The sequence below is a fragment of the Buteo buteo genome, chromosome 31 (assembly GCF_964188355.1).
Source record: "Buteo buteo chromosome 31, bButBut1.hap1.1, whole genome shotgun sequence".
NCBI lineage: Eukaryota > Metazoa > Chordata > Aves > Accipitriformes > Accipitridae > Buteo > Buteo buteo.
In genome coordinates, this window is record NC_134201.1 from 2,619,130 (window position 1) to 2,638,272 (window position 19,143).

At 72.0% G+C, this 19,143-nt stretch overlaps 2 protein-coding genes across 3 annotated transcripts; one reads left to right on the plus strand and one right to left on the minus strand.

Annotated features, from left to right (window-relative positions):
* On the minus strand, positions 1–9,748 carry LIPE (lipase E, hormone sensitive type). 2 transcript variants are annotated; one of them, XM_075018701.1, is made up of 10 exons: positions 9,691–9,748; positions 7,671–8,184; positions 6,566–6,656; positions 6,319–6,464; positions 5,939–6,124; positions 5,305–5,467; positions 4,859–5,086; positions 3,030–3,179; positions 1,858–2,132; positions 1–1,222 (listed from the first exon to the last, which is right to left on the minus strand). In XM_075018701.1, exons 2-10 carry the CDS (start codon positions 8,181–8,183, stop codon positions 197–199), a joined length of 2,778 nt encoding a protein of 925 aa, XP_074874802.1. In that variant the 5' UTR covers position 8,184; positions 9,691–9,748; the 3' UTR covers positions 1–196. The 2 variants fall into 2 exon arrangements, with proteins under 2 accessions (XP_074874802.1, XP_074874801.1); XM_075018700.1 differs by having other exon boundaries at positions 5,305–5,599.
* A 93-nt stretch (positions 9,749–9,841) lies between these two features.
* On the plus strand, positions 9,842–16,785 carry LOC142025956 (cell adhesion molecule CEACAM1-like). The gene is made up of 12 exons (XM_075018702.1): positions 9,842–9,952; positions 10,767–11,521; positions 12,078–12,165; positions 12,416–12,781; positions 13,546–13,821; positions 14,602–14,862; positions 15,024–15,299; positions 15,662–15,922; positions 16,060–16,159; positions 16,244–16,296; positions 16,406–16,437; positions 16,542–16,785. Exons 3-12 carry the CDS (start codon positions 12,111–12,113, stop codon positions 16,650–16,652), a joined length of 1,791 nt encoding a protein of 596 aa, XP_074874803.1. The 5' UTR covers positions 9,842–9,952; positions 10,767–11,521; positions 12,078–12,110; the 3' UTR covers positions 16,653–16,785.
* The last annotated feature ends 2,358 nt before the right edge of the window (positions 16,786–19,143 follow it).

The window sequence follows — 19,143 nt, forward strand, 5'->3', positions numbered from 1 at the left end:
GCCGATGCCGTGGGTCAGGGCGGTGCCGGTGCCGTGGGTCGGAGCGGTGCCGATGCCGTGGGTCGAGGTGGCCCCAATGCCGTGGGTCAGAGTGGCGCTGTCGTTGTGGGTCGGTGCGGTTGTAGAGCCGTGGGTCAGGGTGGTGCCGTTGCTGTGGGTCGGTGCGGTTGTAGAGCCGTGGGTCAGGGTGGTGCCATCACTGTGGGTCGGGGCGGTGCCGTCGCCGTGGGTCGGTGCGGTTGTAGAGCCGTGGGTCGCGGCGGTGCCGTCGCCGTGGGTCGGTGCGGTTGTAGAGCCGTGGGTCGCGGCGGTGCCGTCGCCGTGGGTCGGTGCGGTTGTAGAGCCGTGGGTCGCGGCGGTGCCGTCGCCGTGGGTCGGTGCGGTTGTAGAGCCGTGGGTCGCGGCAGTGCCGTCGCCGTGGGTCGGTGCGGTTGTAGAGCCGTGGGTCGCGGCGGTGCCGTCGCCGTGGGTCGGTGCGGTTTGTAGAGCCGTGGGTCGCGGCGATGCCGTCGCCGTGGGTCGCCGTGCCCCCAACGCCGGGGTTGGCCGCAGCCGCTGAGCCGTGGCTCGGCGCGGCTCCCAGCCCCCCCGCGCCGTGGGTCGCTGCAGCTGGGGACCCAAAGCTCGCCGTGGGCCCCGTGCCGGGGGTCGCCAAACTCTCCCGGCGGCCGCCCCCCGGCAGCAGCGACCCGCGGCGGGGACCTTCTTGTGGGGCCAGGCTGTCCCGCCGTGCCCCCGGCAGCAGCGACCCACGGCGGAGACCGTCCTGGGGGGCCAGGCTGTCCCGCCGGGGACCCCCCAACAGCGACCCACGGCGGAGACCGTCCTGTGGGGCCAGGCTGTCCCTGCGTGGACCCCCCAGCAGCAGCGACCCACGGCGGAGACCGTCCTGGGGGGCCAAGCTGTCCCTGCGTGGACCCCCCAACAGCACGGACCCACGGCGGAGACCGTCCTGGGGGGCCAGGCTGTCCCTGCGTGGACCCCCCAGCAGCAGCGACCCACGGCGGGCGCCGTCCGGGGGGGCCCCGGGGGGCTGCAGGATGTCTCGGATGAGGCGGGTGCAGATGGCGGTGGCTTGGCGGGTTTCGGGGCTCAGGGGTCCCAGGCTGAGGAAGCCGTGGGGCAAATCGGGGACCACCCGCAGCGTCACCGGTCGCCCCAGCGCCCGCAGCCGCCGGGCCAGCGCCACCGAGTCGTCCAGCATCGGGTCCAACGCGCAGGCCTGGGGGGGGGGGGGGATCAGGGGGAGGTGGTGGGGTGGGGGGGTCCGAGGGGACGCGAGGTGTCGGCGGGAGCGTGGGGTGGGGGGTCCGAGGGGACGCGTCGGTGGGAGCGTGGGTGGGGGGTGTTGGGGGACGCGGGTTGTCGGTGGGAGCACGGGGTGGGGGGTCCGAGGGTTGTTGGTGGGAGCGTGGGGTGGGGGGGGTCCGAGGGGACGCATTGGTGGGAGTGTGGGTGGGGGGTCCGAGGGGACACGGGTTGTTGGTGGGAGCGTGGGTGGGGGGCCCGAGGGTTGTCGGTGGGAGCACGGGGTGGGGGGTCTCGGGGGACGCGGGTTGTCGGTGGGAGCGTCGGTGGGGGGTCCGAGGGGACATGGGTTGTCCGTGGGAGCGCGGGGTGGGGGGTCTCAGGGGACGTGGGTTGTCGGTGGGAGCGTGGGTGGGGGGTCCGAGGGTTGTCCGTGGGAGCGCGGGGTGGGGGGTCTCGGGGGACGCAGGTTGTCGGCGGGAGCGCGGGGTGTTGGGGGACACGCAGGACATCGGTGGGGACACGTCAGGGATGGGGGGGGGGTGTCTCTGTGTCCCCTCCCACCCTGGGGCGGCTGTGTGTGTGTGGGGGGGGTCTGGGGGTCCTCACCACCAGGTGGACGGGGGGCAGCCCCCCCAGCATGCCGTCGGGGGCCAGCAGCGGCGACATGTAGGGGTTCCTGGCCAGGGGCGCGGGGGGCAGGTCGAAGCGGGCGGGGGGGCCGCGGCTGCGCAGGGGCTGGAACTCGTCGGGGTACTCCGGAGAGCCCCCCCCGGCCTCGGGGGGCTCCTCGCCGTCCCGGGGAGCCCCCGGGGGGCAGCCGGCGGGGGACGACTCCTCCGGCGGTGCCCCCGGCGCTTCCGAGATGCTTTTGCGGGCCGGGTCTGTAGGGGGGGGCGGGAGGACCCCAAATCCTCTCCCCCCGGGGTCCCCAACCCCCCCCCCCCCAAATCCCCTCCCTGTGTCCCTCAAAACTCCTGGTGTCGTCCCCCCCCTGTGTCCCCAACCCTCCCCTGTGTCCCCCCAGTGCTCCCCAGGACCCCAAAAGCCCCCCCCCACGTCCCCAACACCCCCCCACATCCCCCCCCCCGTCCCCAATCCCCCCCCACGTCCCCAAATCCCCCCCCCCCCATGCCCCCAACCCTCCCCAGTGCCCCCCAGGACCCCAAAAGCCCCCCCCCATGTCCCCAAATCCCCCCCCCCACGCCCCCAACCCTCCCCTGTGTCCCCCAGTGCTCCCCAGGACCCCAAAAGCCCCCCCCACGTCCCCAAAACCCCCCCACATCCCCCCCACGTCCCCAAATCCCCCCCCCACCATGCCCCCAACCCTCCCCTGTGCCCCCCAGGACCCCAAAAGCCCCCCCCATGTCCCCAAATCCCCCCCACCATGCCCCCACCCCTCCCCTGTGTCCCCCAGTGCCCCCCAGGACCCCAAAAGCCCCCCCCCACGTCCCCAATACCCCCCATGTCCCCAAACCCCCCCCCCCATGCCCCCAACCCTCCCCTGTGCCCCCAGGACCCCAAAAGCCCCCCCCCCATGTCCCCAACACCCCCCCACATACCCCCCCAATCCCCCCCCATGTCCCCAAATCCCCCCCCCCATGCCCCAACCCTCCCCTGTGCCCCCCAGGACCCCAAAAGCCCCCCCCCCACGTCCCCAACACCCCCCACCCCCCCCCCCACGTCCCCAATACCCCCCCAATGTCCCCAAATCCCCCCCCCCCCCATGCCCCCAAGCTCTCCCAGCCCCCCCCCGGCGTGGGGCAGGGGGGTGGGCGTACCGGGGTGGGGGGGGGCCCCACGGAAAAGCCCCCCCAGCCAAGCGGCCGCCCCCCGGCGCAGGTCGCGGAGCAGCAGGGCCGTGTCGCGGCGCAGCAGGCGCGTGGGGCTGAGGGTCTCCAGGGTGGGGGGCTCGGCCTCCCCCTCCGTGCCTGGGGGGGGGGGGGGCAGAGGGTCCCCAACCCGCCCCGGCACCCCGGCTATGGGGGGGGGGACAGGGGCAGCGCACCCAAGGGCTGCCCCGGTCCCCACCATGTCCCGCGACCCCCCTCCCCCCCCCCAAATGCCACCCTGCGCCCCCATCGTCCCCCACCCCTCGTGTCCCCCAGCCCCAAATTCATGTCCCCATCGTCCCCGACCGCTCGTGTCCCCCCATCCCCTCGTGTCCCCCCATCCCCTCGTGTCCCCATCGTCCCCCAACCCCCCGTGTCCCCCAGCCCCAAATTCATGTCCCCATCGTCCCCAACCCTTCATGTCCCCCAACCCCTCGTGTCCCCCTCATCATCCCCCAACCCCTCGTGTCCCCATCGTCCCCCCACCCGTGTCCCCCAGCCCCAAATTCATGTCCCCATCGTCCCCGTCCCCTCGTGTCCCCCCATCGTCCCCCAACCCCCCGTGTCCCCCAGCCCCAAATTCATGCCCCCATCGTCCCCAACCCCTCATGTCCCCCAACCCCTCATGTCCCCCAACCCCTCATGTCCCCATCATCCCCCAACCCCTCGTGTCCCCCAGCCCCAAATTCATGTCCCCCCATCGTCCCCAACCCCTCGTGTCCCCCCATCGTCCCCCAACCCCTCGTGTCCCCCCATCGTCCCCCCACCCCTCGTGTCCCCCAACCCCTCGTGTCCCCCCATCGTCCCCAACCCCTCGTGTCCCCCAGCCCCAAATTCATGTCCCCATCGTCCCCCAACCCCTCGTGTCCCCAGCCCCAAATTCATGTCCCCATCATCCCTAACCCCTTGTGTCCCCCAGCCCCAAATTCATGCCCCCATCGTCCCCAACCCCTTGTGTCCCCCCATCGTCCCCCAACCCCTAGTGTCCCCCAGCCCCAAATTCATGTCCCCCCATTGTCCCCAACCCCTCGTGTCCCCCCATCCCCTCGTGTCCCCCCATTGTCCCCCAACCCCTCGTGTCCCCCAACCCCTCGTGTCCCCCCATCGTCCCCCAACCCCTCGTGCCCCCAGCCCCAAATTCATGTCCCCATCGTCCCCACCCCTTGCGTCCCCCAGCCCCAAATTCATGTCCCCATCGTCCCCAACCCCTCATGCCCCCATCGTCCCCAACCCTTCATGTCCCCCAGCCCCAAATTCATGCCCCCATTGTCCCCGACCCCTCGTGTCCCCCAGCCCCAAATTCATGTCCCCATCGTCCCCAACCCCTCATGTCCCCATCGTCCCCAACCCCTTGCGTCCCCCAGCCCCAAATTCATGTCCCCATCATCCCCAACCCCTCATGTCCCCATCGTCCCCAACCCCTCGTGTCCCCCAGCCCCAAATTCATGCCCCCATCGTCCCCGACCCCTCGTGTCCCCCAGCCCCAAATTCATGTCCCCATTGTCCCCAACCCCTCATGTCCCCATCGTCCCCAACCCCTTGCGTCCCCCAGCCCCAAATTCATGTCCCCATCATCCCCAACCCCTCATGTCCCCATCGTCCCCAACCCCTTGCGTCCCCCAGCCCCAAATTCATGTCTCCATCGTCCCCAACCCCTCGTGTCCCCCAGCCCCAAATTCATGCCCCCATCGTCCCCAACCCCTCGTATCCCCCAGCCCCAAATACCCGTGTCCCAGCCCCAAACGCCCTTGCGCGTGTGTGTGCCCCCCCCGCCCCACCTGCGTAGGCGCTGAGGCACTTGCAGAGGACGCCGAGGGGCAGGAGGGGGTCCAGCAGCGTCAGCAGGCGGGAGGGGGACGCCGCCGCCTGCACCAGGGTGACGGGGTACGCGGCCACGATGCCGTCGGGCGCCTGGACCCCCACGGCGGCCGCCCGCATCGACACCGTCAGGCAGAGGTTGCCCCCCGCGCTGTCGCCCGCCAAGCAGACGCGCTGCGCCGTCGAGCCTGCGACCGGGGGGGGGGGACACGACACGAGACACACACACACACGCAACGGCGGGGGGGTCACGGCGACGCCGGAGGCGTCAGCCGCTTGACGCCGACGGTGGCGGCGCGGCTGAGGAGGGGGTCAAGGGGTGGGGGGCTTTCTGCCCCCCCCCGTCCGGAGCATCCTGCTCCCCCTCCCCATGCCCCCCCCCAGTTGCCCCCCCCCGGGGTCTGACCCAGCAGGCGGCAGTTGCGCAGGGCCCAGCAGTAGGCGTAGAAGCATTCCTCCAGGGCGCGGGGAAAGGGGGCTTCGGGGGCCAGGGCGTAGTCGACGGAGAGGATGGGGGCCCCCAATTCGCGGGCCCACCCCCGCAGGTAGGGCTCGTGGGAGCGGGAGGTCTGCGCCACGAAGCCCCCCCCGTGGAAATGCACCAGCAAGGCGGGCGAGGGGGGGAGGGGGGGCCCCCGCCACCACCGCAGCGGCGCCCGCGGACCCTCGGCGCGCGTCAGGGCGCCCAGCGCCGCGCTGTCCTGGGGGGGGGGGGGGGGCAAGAGCGGGGTGAGCCCCCCACTGCAGGGGACCCCAGCCCCTGCCCCACACCCCCACGGCCGGGACCCCCAGCTTGCCCTCCCACAACAGGGACCCCCCGCAGTGTGTGTGTCGTGTCCCCCCCCCCCCAGGACAACAGGGACCCCTGTGTGTCCCCCCCCCGCAGCAGGGACACCCCCCTGTGCCCCCCCTATAGCGGGTTAACCCCGTGCCCACCCAGCAGACAGCCCTTCCCAACGGGTTCCCCACCCCGCAGCGCCTTCCCCCATGTACCCCCCCCCCCCCAAATTTGCCTGACGCCCCCCCCCCCCCCCCCTCACCTGCCCCTCGCGCAGCTGGTAGGAGAGAAGCCGCATGTGGACGGGGCCGGGGCCGGTGTGAGCCACGGGGGGAGCGATGGTGACGGTGACCGAGGGGTCCGCAGCCAGCGGCAGCTCCAGGGGTTCGGGGGGCACCGTCAGCGCCCGGCACACCCCCACCTGGGTGGCCGTCATGCTGGCCACCGACTGCGGGGGGGGGGGGGGGGGGTCAGGGGGCTCAGGCCCCCCTGGCAGACACCCCCCGGAGCGGAGACCCCCGTAGGAGACGGTCCTTTCCCTGCGGGACCCCCATGTCCGCCAGCAGACTGCTACGCACCCCCCGGGGAGGAGGGGGGAGTCTCGGGGAGGGGTCCCTTGTGCCCCCCCCCCCCCTTGCTTACCGCCAGCAGCTCGGTCTCGGTCAGGTTCCAGAAGCTTTTCCAAAAATGCACGTCCAGGTTCTGCGTCAGGCGCTCGAACTCGTCCCCCCGCAGTTCGGGGTCGATGGCGAACTTCCCGCTGGTGAAGAGGGACCCGGCGGCCACCCCTGGAGGGGGGGGGGGGGGGACACAAAGGGGTGACAGGGTGGGCTGGCACCTGGGACCACCCCCCAACCCTCCAGCCCCCCCCCCCCGCCCAGGCGCTCACCCAGCCCCATGTCGTTGCGCTTGTAGTTCTCCCCGAAGGAGACGAGGCCGATGGCGATGGTCTGCAGGAAGGGGCGGATGGAGGGAGCGAACTGCGGGGACGACACCGCCCGTCACCGCCTGTCCCACGGGGGGAGCCCACCCCCCCCGTCCACGCTTTTTGGTGGCCCCGTGTCCCGGCACGTCTGTAACCCCAGCCCCACGCAAACGCAGCCCCCCCCCGGGGACGTGTCCTCACGTCACCGTATTCCCATGTGCCGGCACGTCCCGTGGCTCCGAGGCGCCGCGTCCCCAAATCCCTGTCCGCCGCAAACCCAAGACCCCCCGCGCCAGCCCGTCCCTTCGTCCCCACACAAAACCGTGTCCCCGTGTCCCCCCGCAGACCCAAACCCACGTCCCGGCACGTCCCGTGGCTCCGAGGTGCCGCATCCCTAAATCCCTGTCCACTGCAAACCCAAGACCCCCCGCGCCAGCCCGTCCCTTCGTCCCCACACAAAACCGTGTCCCCGTGTCCCCCCGCAGACCCAAACCCACGTCCCGGCACGTCCCGTGGCTCTGAGGCGCCGCATCCCTAAATCCCTGTCCACTGCAAACCCAAGACCCCCCACGCAAGCTCGTCCGCACGCCAGCCTGTCCCTTCGTCCCCACACAAAACCGTGTCCCCGTGTCCCCCCGCAGACCCAAACCCACGTCCCGGCACGTCCCCAAATCCCTGTCCGCCGCAAACCCAAGACCCCCCGCGCCAGCCCGTCCCTGCATCCCCACACAAAACCGTGTCCCCGTGTCCCCCCGCAGACCCAAACCCACATCCCGGCACGTCCCGTGGCTCCGAGGCGCCGCGTCCCCAAATCCCTGTCCGCCGCAAACCCAAGACCCCCCAGACAAGCTCGTCCCCACGCCAGCCCGTCCCTTCGTCCCCACACAAAACCGTGTCCCCGTGTCCCCCCGCAGAACCAAACCCGCGTCCCGGCACGTCCCCAAATCCCTGTCCGCCGCAAACCCAAGACCCCCCGCGCCAGCCCGTCCCTTCGTCCCCCAACAAAACCGTGTCCCCGCGTCCCCCCGCAGACCCAAACTCCCCCGCAAAAAGCTCCCCCCGCCGTCACCTGGAAGCCGAGGCAGCGGCCGTAGAAGCAGCCGTTGTGCATGGTGCTGTACTCGCGCAGCACCAGCTCGCTCAGCCCGTCCTCCTCCAGCGGGAAGAGGCAACCGGGGCGGTTGTTGGCCAGTAGCCGCTGGGCCAGGCAGAGGAGGGCACGCAACTGGGCCAGCGCCGCGCAGTAAGCCTCCAGTTCGGCGACGTTGTGCCCGGCGCGGAAAAAGACGCTGCGGCGATGGGCGGCCACGTAGCGGCTCTTGTGGACGGCGTGGGCCAGGCAGCAACGCGCCGTCTGCACCAGGCTGCGGTAGCCGTTGCCCGGCGTGGCCTCGTCCAGGTCGAAGCGGTGGTAGAGGCGGGCGAAATGCCGCAGGGCCGGTTCCAAACGCCGGCCGTGCTCCCGCAGGGCGGCGAAGGCGGCGGCGAAGCGACGGCCGCTCTCGGTGCCGCTCCGCTGGAAGAAGGAGGCGTTGTCCTCCGCCAGGGTCTGCAGCGACTGGAAAAGCGGCCGGGCGTCCATCCTGCCGGGGCGCGAAGGGTCAAGGGGGGGTGCCCGTACCCCCCTTATGAACCGGCCCCTCCGCCCCCAGGAGGAGCGGGAGGCCGGAGGGGGGGGGGGGGGCAAAGAAGGGCTACGGGGCCACGGCGGCGGGGCGAGGAAGGGTGACGGGGGACGAGGGTCGCTTATGGGGCCAAGGGGGGGGACGAGGAGGATCAGCTGCGGGGTGCCAGCGCCCCAGTATAAACCAGCGGCTCCACCCCAAGGAGGAGCGAAGGACGTGGGATTTGTGGGGGCCAGTTCTCCCCCCGGGGGGGGGGGTGTTTGGGCCGAGCGAGTGGGGCAGAGGGCACGAGGAAGGGCTGCGGGGTGCTGTCACCCCTTTACAAAACGGCAACTCCTTCCCCGGGGCGGGGGGGAAGCACGAGGCGTGGGTTGGCGGCGGGGGGGCCCCAAGGGGTTGTCTGGGGCAGGGGCCAGCCAGGGTTGAGCAAGGGAGTGTGGGGCAAGGGGGGACGGGGACAGTGGGGCAGGGGGGACGGGGACGGGGGTGGTTGCGGGGACGGGGACGTCCCCGTGTGTAGCCCCGGAGTGGGGGAAGGGGCATGGGACGAGCCCGGTTCGGCCATGGGGTGGCTGTGGGGCGGCTGCGGGGGCAGCGCTGGGGCAGGGGGAGGTGTCTGGGTGGCCGTGGGGCGGCTGTGGGGCGCGGGGAGGTGTCTGGGTGATTATGGGGCGGCTGTGGGGCAGAGGGACATTTCTGGGTGACTGTGGGGCAGCCGTGGGGCACAGGGACGTGTCTGGGTGACCGTGGAGCAGCTGTGGGGCACGGATTGGTGTCTTGGTGACTGTGGGGCAGCCGTGGGGCACGGGGACATGTCTGGGGGACCGTGGGGCAGCCATGGGGCAGCCGTGGGGCACAGGGACGTGTCTTGGTGACCATGGAGCAGCCGTGGGGCAGCCGTGGGGCACAGGGATGTGTCTGGGTGACTATGGGGCAGCTGTGGGGCAGCCGTGGGGCACAGGGACGTGTCTGGGTGACTATGGGGCAGCTGTGGAGCAGCTGTGGGGCACAGGGATGTGTCTTGGTGACCATGGAGCAGCCGTGGGGCAGCCGTGGGGCACAGATCGGTGTCTGGGTGACCGTGGGGCAGCCGTGGGGCACATGGACGTGTCTGGGTGACTGTGGGGCAGCCGTGGGGCAGCCGTGGGGCACATGGACGTGTCTGGGTGACCATGGGGCAGCCGTGGGGCAGCCGTGGGGCACAGATCGGTGTCTGGGTGACCGTGGGGCAGCCGTGGGGCACAGACCGGTGTCGGGGTGACCGTGGGGTGACCGTGGGGTGCGCGGCCGACCCCCCTCTTGTGACCCCCCCCCCCCTCCCCGCACCGTTCCGGGCCTGTCTCCACCGCCCCCCCCCACATTGGGGTGTTTCTCTCCCCCATTCCCCCCCCCACCCCCTTTTTTTGGGGTGTCCCCCCCCCCCAAATTTCGGGGTGTCCCCCCCCCCCCGGGCCTGTCTCCCACCTGCGCTCCGCCGCCCCTCCCCGCCGCTTCCGGGCACGTGACGCGCGTCGCCCAATCACCGTCCGCCGCCCCGCGCGTCGCCCTGGCAACCGCCCCCCCCGCCCCCTTCGCCCCGCCCCCCCCGCAGCCGCGCATGCGCGCTGACCCCTCCCCCGGCGGGGTCACGACCCCTGACCCCGGCGCGACGGCGTCGGGCCTTTATGCTGAGGCCTTTATTGGGGGGGGGGGGGCGTGACCCCTGACCCCCCCAGGGGTCAAGGAGGTCAGAGGGGTCACGGGGGGGCCAGGGGGTCGGGGGAAGTCGCGGGGGGGGGGTTTGGGGGGGGTTGGGGGGGTCTAACAGGGGTTTATGGGGTGGGGGGGGCCCATATCTGGCCTGGGGGGGGTTAAAGGGGGTCGGGGGAGGTTTAGGGGGGTCGGGGGGGGTCCAGGGGGGTCTTTGGGGGGGGTGGGGGGGTCTAACAAGGTTTTATGGGGTGGGGGGGGGCCATGTCTGGCCTGGGGGGGGTTAAAGGGGGGTCTTTGGGGGGGTGGGGGGGGGTCTAACAAGGGTTTACAGGGTGAGGGGGGGGGCATGTTTGGCCTGGGGGGGGTTAAAGGGGGTCGGGGGAGGTTTAGGGGGGTCGGGGGGGGGTCCAGGGGTATCTGGGGGGGGGTCTAACAAGGGTTTATGGGGTGGGGGGGGGGCCATGTCTGGCCTGGGGGGGGTTAAAGGGGGTCGGGGGAGGTTTAGGGGGGTCGGGGGGGGCATTGCGGGGCAGACAGAGGGGATCTGTAGGGGTCGGGGAAGGGGGGGGGGCGGGTCCGAGGAGATCCTGGGGGGTCTGTGGAGGTCCAGGGGGTCCGGGGGGGGGGTCCACGCACAGCCGGGGGGGGTCCTTAGAGCGGCAGGGAGAGCCCCTTGGTGGGGGGGCGCAGGCAGCAGCGCGGGGGTCGCCGTCGCTCCTGGCGGCTCCTGGGGAGGCGAGAGGACCCTGGGGGGGGGGGGGGTAGAGGGGGTCAGAGGGGTCCCCCAAAACCACCTCACCCCCCCCCCTCCACCCCCCCCCCTCACTCCCTCACCCTTTCTCCTGCAGGCACACGACGACCGTCCGGGGGGGGCCGCCGGACCCCCGACGCCGCACGCCCCCCCGGATTTCCCGGGGCGCATCGCCAGGGAGGGGCGATGCCGGCAGGCGGCCCCCACCCCCGGCAGGCTCTGGGGGGGCCGGGGAGCGGCGAGGACCCCCGGCACCAGCAGCAGCAGCAGCAGCAGCAGCAACGGACCCATTTTGCCCCTGGGGGGGGGGCCCAGCCGCACCTTTATTTCCCCCCCCCCCCCGCCTTTGCCACCCGCGACCCCCCCGGCGTGGGGCGGCGGCTGCCGGGAAGCACCTGGAGGGGTTTGGCCGGGCGCCCACCCGCCGCGCCCACGCCGCCGCCTGGTGCCCCCCCCCAAAATGGGCACCTGCCCCCCCCCCAAAGGGGCTGGGCCCTTCCCCAGGGGCTCCAGCCCCCCCCCCCCGAAGGAAGACCCTGGGGTTTCATGAGGTTTGGGCTCACCCCAAAGCCCCCCGCGGGGTTGGTGCGGTGGGGCCCCCCCCCCCCCAGGGCATCCGGGTGCTGCCCCGGGACCCTCACTGGGACCCGAGACCCCCCCGTTCCTGCCCCCAGGCCCCCCCCCCCCAGCTGATGACGTCTCCTTCCCCACAGCTGCCCTCCGGGCTCCTGCCCCCGCCGCGGGGCTGTGGACCCCCCCTCGACCCCCGCCGCGGGGCTGTGGACCCCCCCCTCGACCCCCCGACGTCAAGCGGGAGCGGGGAGGACGTCGTCTTCGCGCCGCGCTGGTGGGGTGAGTGCCCCCCGACCCCCTCTCCCCCCCCCGTCCTCGCGTCTGTCCCCCTCTCCCTGTGCCACCCCCGGACCCCCCCGTCCTGTCCCCATCCTCGTCCCTCCGTCTGTCCCCGCGTTCCCCCCCCCCCTCCGTCGCCGCGCTCGTCCGCGTCCCCCCTGCCCTCACGCCATCTCCGTCCCCGTCTTCCTCGCACCCTCGCCACAGACCCCCGGTTCGGGGGGGCCGTTAGGGCACCCCCATCTTCCTCGCCGCCTTTTGGGGCCCCCTCGCCACAGACCCCCGGTTCGGGGGGGCCGTTAGGGCACCCCCACGGCGGCCGTCACCTTCTCTCCTGCCTCTTTCACCCCAAACCCCCCTCGGTCCCAGCGGTTGCCCCCCTGGGGGGGTTCCGTTCCCTGTGCCGGGGGCAACCCCGGCTCTCCGCCGCGGTGACGCCGGCGTGTCGTGGCACACGTGCCATTGCCACCGTGGGGCTGGTGCGGGGAAGCCCGTCCCCCCCCCCCGGGGAGGGCTGGGCCGTCCCTTCCCTTTTTTTTTATTTTTTTCTCGCCAGGCCGAGGTCCCCGGGGCGTCCGGGTGAGCGGCCATGGGCCACCGAACACCGGCCCCCCAGCGGACCCCCTGGAGCGTCGTCCTGGCAGGTGGGGAGTGGTGGGGTGCGACGGGGTCCCGCCGCCTTTGGGACCCTCTCGGGGGTCCCCTTTCCGTCTCCCGGGGTCTCCCCCTGGGGTCTCTCTCGGTTACTTTCTGCCCCAGGGTCTCCTCGGGGGTTCCCTCCGGCCTGGAGCCCACCTAGGGGGTCCGTCTCGGGGGTCCGTCCCTACCCTGCCGTGAAAACCCAACCGGGGGACGCAATCCCCTGAGGTTGACGCCTCCTCCTCGCCCCCTCAGCCGCCCTCCTGCTCTCCCGCCCGCCGCCGACGCGGGGCCAAACCCCCCGCTTCACCATCCGCCAGGACCCCCGGGCCGCCCGGCTCGGGGGGAACGTCACCTTCGGGCTGGAACCGTTGCCCGGCGGAATCATCTCCTGCGCCTGGCACCGGGGACCCGCCGCCGGCTTGGATTTCGAGATCTTCACCTACTACAAGCAGCCGGACCTGGGGCAGCAGAACGGGCCGGCGTACACCCGGCGGGAGACGGGGGCCGCCGACTGCTCCATGCGCATCGGCCCCCTGCGCCGCAACGACACCGGCGCCTACACCGTGGCCGTGCGGCACCCCGCCGTCACCGCCGCCACCGTCAACCTGACCGTCTACGGTGAGTCCCCGCCGCCCCGTCAACGTTCCGGACCCTCTCCAGAGCCGCCCGCCGTCTGTCCGTCCGTCCATCTATCCTCTGCGAGCACCGAATCCCCCCCACCCCCCCCCCCACCCCGAACGAAGGGTGGGGGCCGTGACGTGCCTGGCGGCCTTTGGCCGTGCGACGCCCCCGCCCGCTGCGCCGTTTCGGGGTGCCGGCGGCTTCCTCGTCCCCATCCTCTTCCCCGCGGCACCCGGTGAATCATTAACCACCGGCCGCGCTTCCGCCTTCCTGCGCCGCCCCGGGCACTGGGGGTATGGAGGCCACCTCGACTTGGGGGGGGGGGCGCTGCGTGTGTCCCCCTGGGGCGTCGTGCGCGGGGAAACCCCTGGGGTGGTGAGCGGGGACGTGGGGACAAAACCCTGTAGGGTTTTGGGTCAGGGACGAGCCCCGGGGTTTCCGTACGGGGGCGTGGGGACGAGACCGTGTCCCCCTGTGGGTTTTGGGACAGAGACACGGGGACAGAACCCCCCCCCCCCCCGCCTTGGGGTTTCAGGATGGGGGTGTGGGGACAACCCCGCTCCCCAGGGCTTTCAGGACGGAGAGACGGGGGTGACGCTGAGAGGGGGGAGCATCCGGACGTGGGGGGCACTCGGGACCCTCATCGCTGTCCCCGTCCCCGCGCGGGGCAGCACCAGCCCGATCCCGACCTGTCCGTCCCCGTTTCCCCCCCCCGCCTCGGTGTCCTCAGGCCCCGGTGACACCGTCTGTCCCCCGCGCAGTCCCGCTGACGCAGCCGGCGGTGACGCCGGACAACGTGACGGTGACGGAGAACGACACCCTCGCCCTGACCTGCCGCAGCCCCCCCGGTACCGAAACGGTGGCCTGGCTGCGCGACGGGGCGGCGGTATCGGCCGGCGACCGCCTGTCCCTGTCCCCGGACAACCGCACGCTGACGGTACAACCGGCGCGGCGGGGTGACGCCGGCGCCTACGCGTGCCGGGTCGGCAACGCCATCGGCACCAACCGCAGCGATAACGCCACCGTCACCGTCGCCTGTGAGTCCCCGCGGCGTCCCCGTCCCCTGCGCCGTCCCCGCGTCCCCAGCGCCGACCCCGCGTCCGTCCCCGCGTCCCCAGCGCCGACCCCGCGTCCGTCCCCGCCTCCCTTGCGCCGTCCCCGCGTCCGTCCCCGTGTCCCGGGTGCCGTCCTTGTGTCCGTCCCCGCGTCCCTGGTGCTGACGCCGCCTTCGTCCCCGTGGCCCCAGCGTTGGCCCCGTCTCTGTCCCCGTGGCCCCGAGCTGTCCCTCTGTCTGTCCCCACGTCCTCAGCACCGTCGTCAGCCCCGACCCCGCGCTGTGCTTGTCCACGTGTCCCCCACGCTCTCCCCAGCAGCCTCCCCATGTCCGTCCCCGCGTCCCCATGCTGTCCCCGTGTCCGTCCCCACGCTGTCCCTCTGTCTGTCCAAACGTTCCCAGCAGCCTCCCCGTGTCTGTCCCCACGTCCCCCCACGTCCCCACGCTGTCCCTCTGTCTGTCCAAACGTTCCCAGCAGCCTCCCCGTGTCTGTCCCCACGTCCCCCCACGTCCCCACGCTGTCCCTCTGTCTGTCCAAAGTTCCCAGCAGCCTCCCCGTGTCCGTCCCCATGTCCCCACGCTGTCCCTCTGTCTGTCCAAACGTTCCCAGCCGCCTCCCCACGTCCGTCCCCACGTCCCCACGCTGCCCCTGTGTCTCCCAGCGCCGTCGCCGTCTCCAGCCGCACCCCCCGGTGCCCCCCCTGCCCCCCGTCGGTCCCCGCGTCGTCCCCCCCGTGCCGTCCCTGACCCCTCTCCCCCGCAGACGGTCCTGACGCCGTCGCCGTCACCCCGCCGGGACCCCTCGATCTGCCGGCCGGGTCCCTCCTGACGCTGACCTGTACCGCCGCCGCCGCCGTCCCGGCCCCCCTCTTCACCTGGTTTTTTGGGGAGACCCGGCACCCCGGGGCCAGCTGGGTCCTCGACCGCCTGTCCGTGGCGCATACGGGGGGCTACGTCTGCCAGGCCCTTAACCCCCACAGCGGCCACGGCCGGAACAGCTCCCGGCTCGAGCTGCGGGTCTGGGGTGAGTAACCGGGGCTGCCGCCGCCACCGTTCCCACCGATGCCGCCGCCGCCATCCCCGCCGCTGCGCCCGCGGAGCGAGGGGGGAGCCGTGGGGGGGAGCGGGTCCGAGGGCCCCGCACGAGCTGGGACCCCCTGACGCCCCGTGCCCGTCTGCTTGCAGAATTGCTGACGCAGCCGGCGGTGACGCCGGACAACGTGACGGTGACGGAGAACGACACCCTCGCCCTGACCTGCCGCAGCCCCCCCGGTACCGAAACGGTGGCCTGGCTGCGCGACGGGGCGGCGGTATCGGCCGGCGGCCGCCTGTCCCTGTCCCCGGACAACCGCACGCTGACGGTACAACCGGCGCGGCGGGGTGACGCCGGCGCCTACGCGTGCCGGGTCGGCAACGCCGTCAGCACCAACCGCAGCGACGACGTCGACGTGACCGTCCTCTGTGAGTCCCCGCGGCGTCCCTGTCCCCGCCGTGCTGTCCCCCTCCATCCCTGCATCCCCTGGGCTGTCCCCGTCTCCGTCCCCGTCCCCACCGGTCCCATCCTGTCCCTATCCCGGCCCCCCCACCATCCCCATCCCCGTGCCCCCACACCATCGCCGTCCCGCCTCTCCCGCACCTCCTCTGCCCCCGTCCCCGTCTCCGCGTCCCCTCTGTCCCCGTCCCCACGCCATCACCGCTCCCCGTCTCCGTCCCCATCCCCACGTGTCCCGTCGTACCCCTGTCCCGGCCCCTACGCCATCCCCGTGCCCCCCGTCTCCCCCCCCCCCCGCCACCCCCACGACCCCTCACCCCTCCGCCCGCAGACGGCCCCGACGGCGTCACCGTCACCCCACCGGGACCCCTGCGGTTGCCGTTGGGCTCCCGCCTGGACCTGCGCTGCGCCGCCGCCGCCGTCCCCTCGCCCCTCTTCGCCTGGGCTCGCGGCAACGCCAGCCTGGCCGCCGGCAGCCGCCTGCGCCTCGAATTTGGGGACCCCGGCCAGGCCGGCGAGTACCGCTGCCGGGCCACCAACCCCATCCTGGGCCGCGCCGCCGAGGCCGCCGTGCTGCTGCTGCGGGACGAGGGTGAGTGGGGCTCGGGGGCGAGGGGAGCGGGGGCGGCCGTGCCGCTTCGCGCCGAGGGTCCCCGGTGAGGCGGGTGCCCCCGCTCCCTCGCTGCCGGGGCCCCCCTTTTTTTGGGGTGCCCCTCCGCCTCCCCGCAGGTCTCAGCGGCGGGGCCATCGCCGGCATCGTCTTGGGGACGCTGCTGGGGCTGGGGCTGCTGGGGGCCGCCGGCTACCTGCTCTGGCGCCGCGTCGGCAGGTAACGGGATGGGACCCCCATTGGCCCCCCCCGGGCCCCCCCCGGGCCCCCCCAGCCCCGCTCAGAGCTCCCCTCTACCCCCAGGTCCTCCGCTCCCATCTCCCTCAACGGAGCCAAACCCAGCGCCTCCTCCCGCGGTGAGTCCTTTTCTGCCCCGCCACCGCGTCTTGGGGTATCGTGGGGACCCCCAGGCTTTGGGGGGGGGGGGGGGGGGGCGCTCATCTCACCCCCTTCTTTGCCCCACAGAGGCCCCGGCTACGGATGGCGTAGACGGCACGGTAAGTGGCTCTGGGTGGGAGTTGGGGGGTCCGGATGCCTGGGTCCCCCCCCCACCGTTCCTGGGGGGGGCTGTGGGGTCCAGACTCATGGTGGTGCCTTGCAGGAGGAGGTCAAATACTCAACCCTGACCTTCAGCACGCCGGGGGGGCCGGCACCCCCCGGCCCCCCCCGGCTCGACGGCGGCACTGTCTACTCCGAGGTCAGACGGAAATAGGGGGGGGGGCCACCCCCTGGATGCCTGGGTCTCCATGAGGGGGGGAATCGGGACCCCCCGGCTGGTCCCGGGGGTCTGGGGTTGCCCCGTGCGGGGCTGGCTTTGTAATAATAAAGGAGGTGACAGGAGGAGAGACCCTCGTGCACACGCGTGTGACGCCCGCGGCCTCTCGCACACGCGTGTGACGTCCCGCGTAAAACGTTTCTTCCTTGTGCCCATCCCAACCCTGCCTTAACCCTGCCTGAGCCCGTCCTAACCTGGCCTTAATCCTGCCTTAATTCATCCTAAACCCTGCCTTAGCCCTGCTTTAACCCAGCCTAACCCTACCTTAGCCCTCTCTAACCCAGCCTTAACCCTACTTAACCCAGCCTAACCCTCTCTAACCCATCCCAACCCTTTCTAACCCATCCTAACCCTACCTTAACCCTTTCTAACCCAGCCTTAACCCTACTTAATCCACCCTAACTCTCTCTAACCCATTTTAACCCTACCTTAACCCTTTCTAACCCATCCTAACCCTACCTTAACCCTCTCTAACCCAGCCTAACCCTAACCCCCTCTAACCCATCTTAACCCTCTCTAACCCAGCCTAACCCTACCTTAACCCTCTCCAACCCAGCCTTAACCCTACTTAACCCACCCTAACCCTCTCTAACCCATTTTAACCCTACGTTAACCCTCTCTAACCCAGCCTTAACCCAGCCTAACCCTAACCCTAACCCCCTCTAACCCATCTTAACCCTCTCTAACCCATCCTAACCCTACCTTAACCCTCTCTAACCCAGCCTTAACCCAGCCTAACCCTAACCCTAACCCTCTCTAACCCATCTTAACCCTCTCTAACCCATCCTAACCCTACCTTAATCCTCTCCAACCCAGCCTTAACCCTACTTAACCCATTCTAACCCTACCTTAACCCTCTCTAACCCAGCCTAACCCTAACCCTAACCCCCTCTAACCCATCTTAACCCTCTCTAACCCAGCCTAACCCTACCTTAACCCTCTCTAACCCAGCCTTAACCCTACTTAACCCAGCCTAACGCTCTCTAACCCATCCCAACCCTTTCTAACCCATCCTAACCCTACCTTAACCCTTTCTAACCCAGCCTTAACCCTACTTAACCCACCCTAACCCTAACCCAGCCCCTCATCTCCCCGTCCCCATCCCCTCACCCCAGCCCCCCCCCGCCCAATACCTTCCCCCGAAGGTCGGGCCCCCGCACCCCCCTCCGGGGAAAAGAAGACGACGAGAGGGGAGGGGGGAGGCGGTGGCGTTTTAATCCCGGGGGGGGGTCAGGGGCACCCCAAAACCAACTCCCCCCCCCCCCCAGCGCAGCGACTCCCCCGCTTCGCAGCTCGGCTCTTCCACCCCCGGGGGCACCAGCGGAGATGGGGGGTCCCCGGCATCCGGGGGGGACCCAGGTCTCCGGGGTTGGACCCCAGCCACCGGGGGGGCCGCAGGCGTCCGGGTGCCTCGATCCCCCTCCCGGGGGGCCGCGGGTTTCCTCTCTCCCAGCTGCCCGCTCCTCGCGTCCCTGCAAAGAGCCAAGGGGGACCCTGGGGGGGGGGGGGACACGACACCCCAGGATCCAGGGTGGGGGGGACCGGCACACGGGGAAAGGGGGGGGGGGGACCCAGGGGTCCGGGCGTCCTTACCCTGGGCGTCGAGCGTGGGGTCGGACTCGCCGGTGGAGCGTGGCGGCCACGAGGGCCCCCGCCAGCAGGACCCCCACCAGAGCCCCCGCCACCACCCAAGCCAGGAACGGGGGGGTCCCGGCCGGCCCCGAAGCCGGCGCCCCGGTGGGCTCGGGGGTCCCGTCAGGCGTGGCGGAAGGCGAAGCCGGGGGAGACCCGGTGCTGGGGGGGCCGGTTATGGCGGGGGGCCGCGGGTCGCCTGCCCGCGGGGGCCCCATGGCCGTGGGGAGACGCTCCCCGAGCCGCCGAACCTGTCGGACCTGAGTCACGGGGCGGCGGGAACGGGGGCAGGCCCGGTCACGCGTGTGCACACGCGTGTGGGTGCGCGGGGCAGGCGTGTGCGGGCATGTGCTTTGCGGGGGGGGGGGGAACGGGACACGGCAGCTGCCTGCCCGTGCATGAGCATGGGGCGTGCGAGGGGCAAGGGGAGCTTCGCACGGCCCCGGGTGTGCGAGGGGCGTGCGAGGGGCGTGCGAGGGGCTCGGGGAGCTTCGCACGGCCCCGGGTGTGCGAGGGGCGTGCGAGGGGCTCGGGGAGCTTCGCACGGCCCCAGGTGTGCGAGGGGGTGTGCGAGGGGCTCGGGGAGCTTCGCACGGCCCCGGGTGTGCGAGGGGCGTGCGAGGGGCTCGGGGAGCTTCGCACGGCCCCGGGTGTGTGAGGGGGCGTGCGAGGGGCTCGGGGAGCTTTGCACGGCCCCAGGTGTGCGAGGGGCGTGCGAAGGGGCTCGGGGAGCTTCACACGGCCCCGGGTGTGCGAGGGGCGTGCGAGGGGCGTGCGAGGGGCTCAGGGAGCTTCG

Bases quoted from the DNA above. Each gene is read 5' to 3' on its own strand.
- LIPE (XM_075018700.1), bottom strand. From the start codon at position 8,183: ATGGACGCCCGGCCGCTTTTCCAGTCGCTGCAGACCCTGGCGGAGGAC. The intron at 5,087-5,304 runs GTCAGACCCCGG...CCCCGGTCGCAG, and splicing joins GCGCAACTGCCGCCTGCTGG to GCTCGACGGCGCAGCGCGTC. The intron at 1,223-1,857 runs GTGAGGACCCCC...CCCCCCCCCCAG, and splicing joins TGCCCCCCGTCCACCTGGTG to GCCTGCGCGTTGGACCCGAT.
- LOC142025956 (XM_075018702.1), top strand. From the start codon at position 12,111: ATGGGCCACCGAACACCGGCCCCCCAGCGGACCCCCTGGAGCGTCGTC. The intron at 12,166-12,415 runs GTGGGGAGTGGT...TCGCCCCCTCAG, and splicing joins CTGGAGCGTCGTCCTGGCAG to CCGCCCTCCTGCTCTCCCGC. The intron at 16,297-16,405 runs GTGAGTCCTTTT...TTTGCCCCACAG, and splicing joins ACCCAGCGCCTCCTCCCGCG to AGGCCCCGGCTACGGATGGC.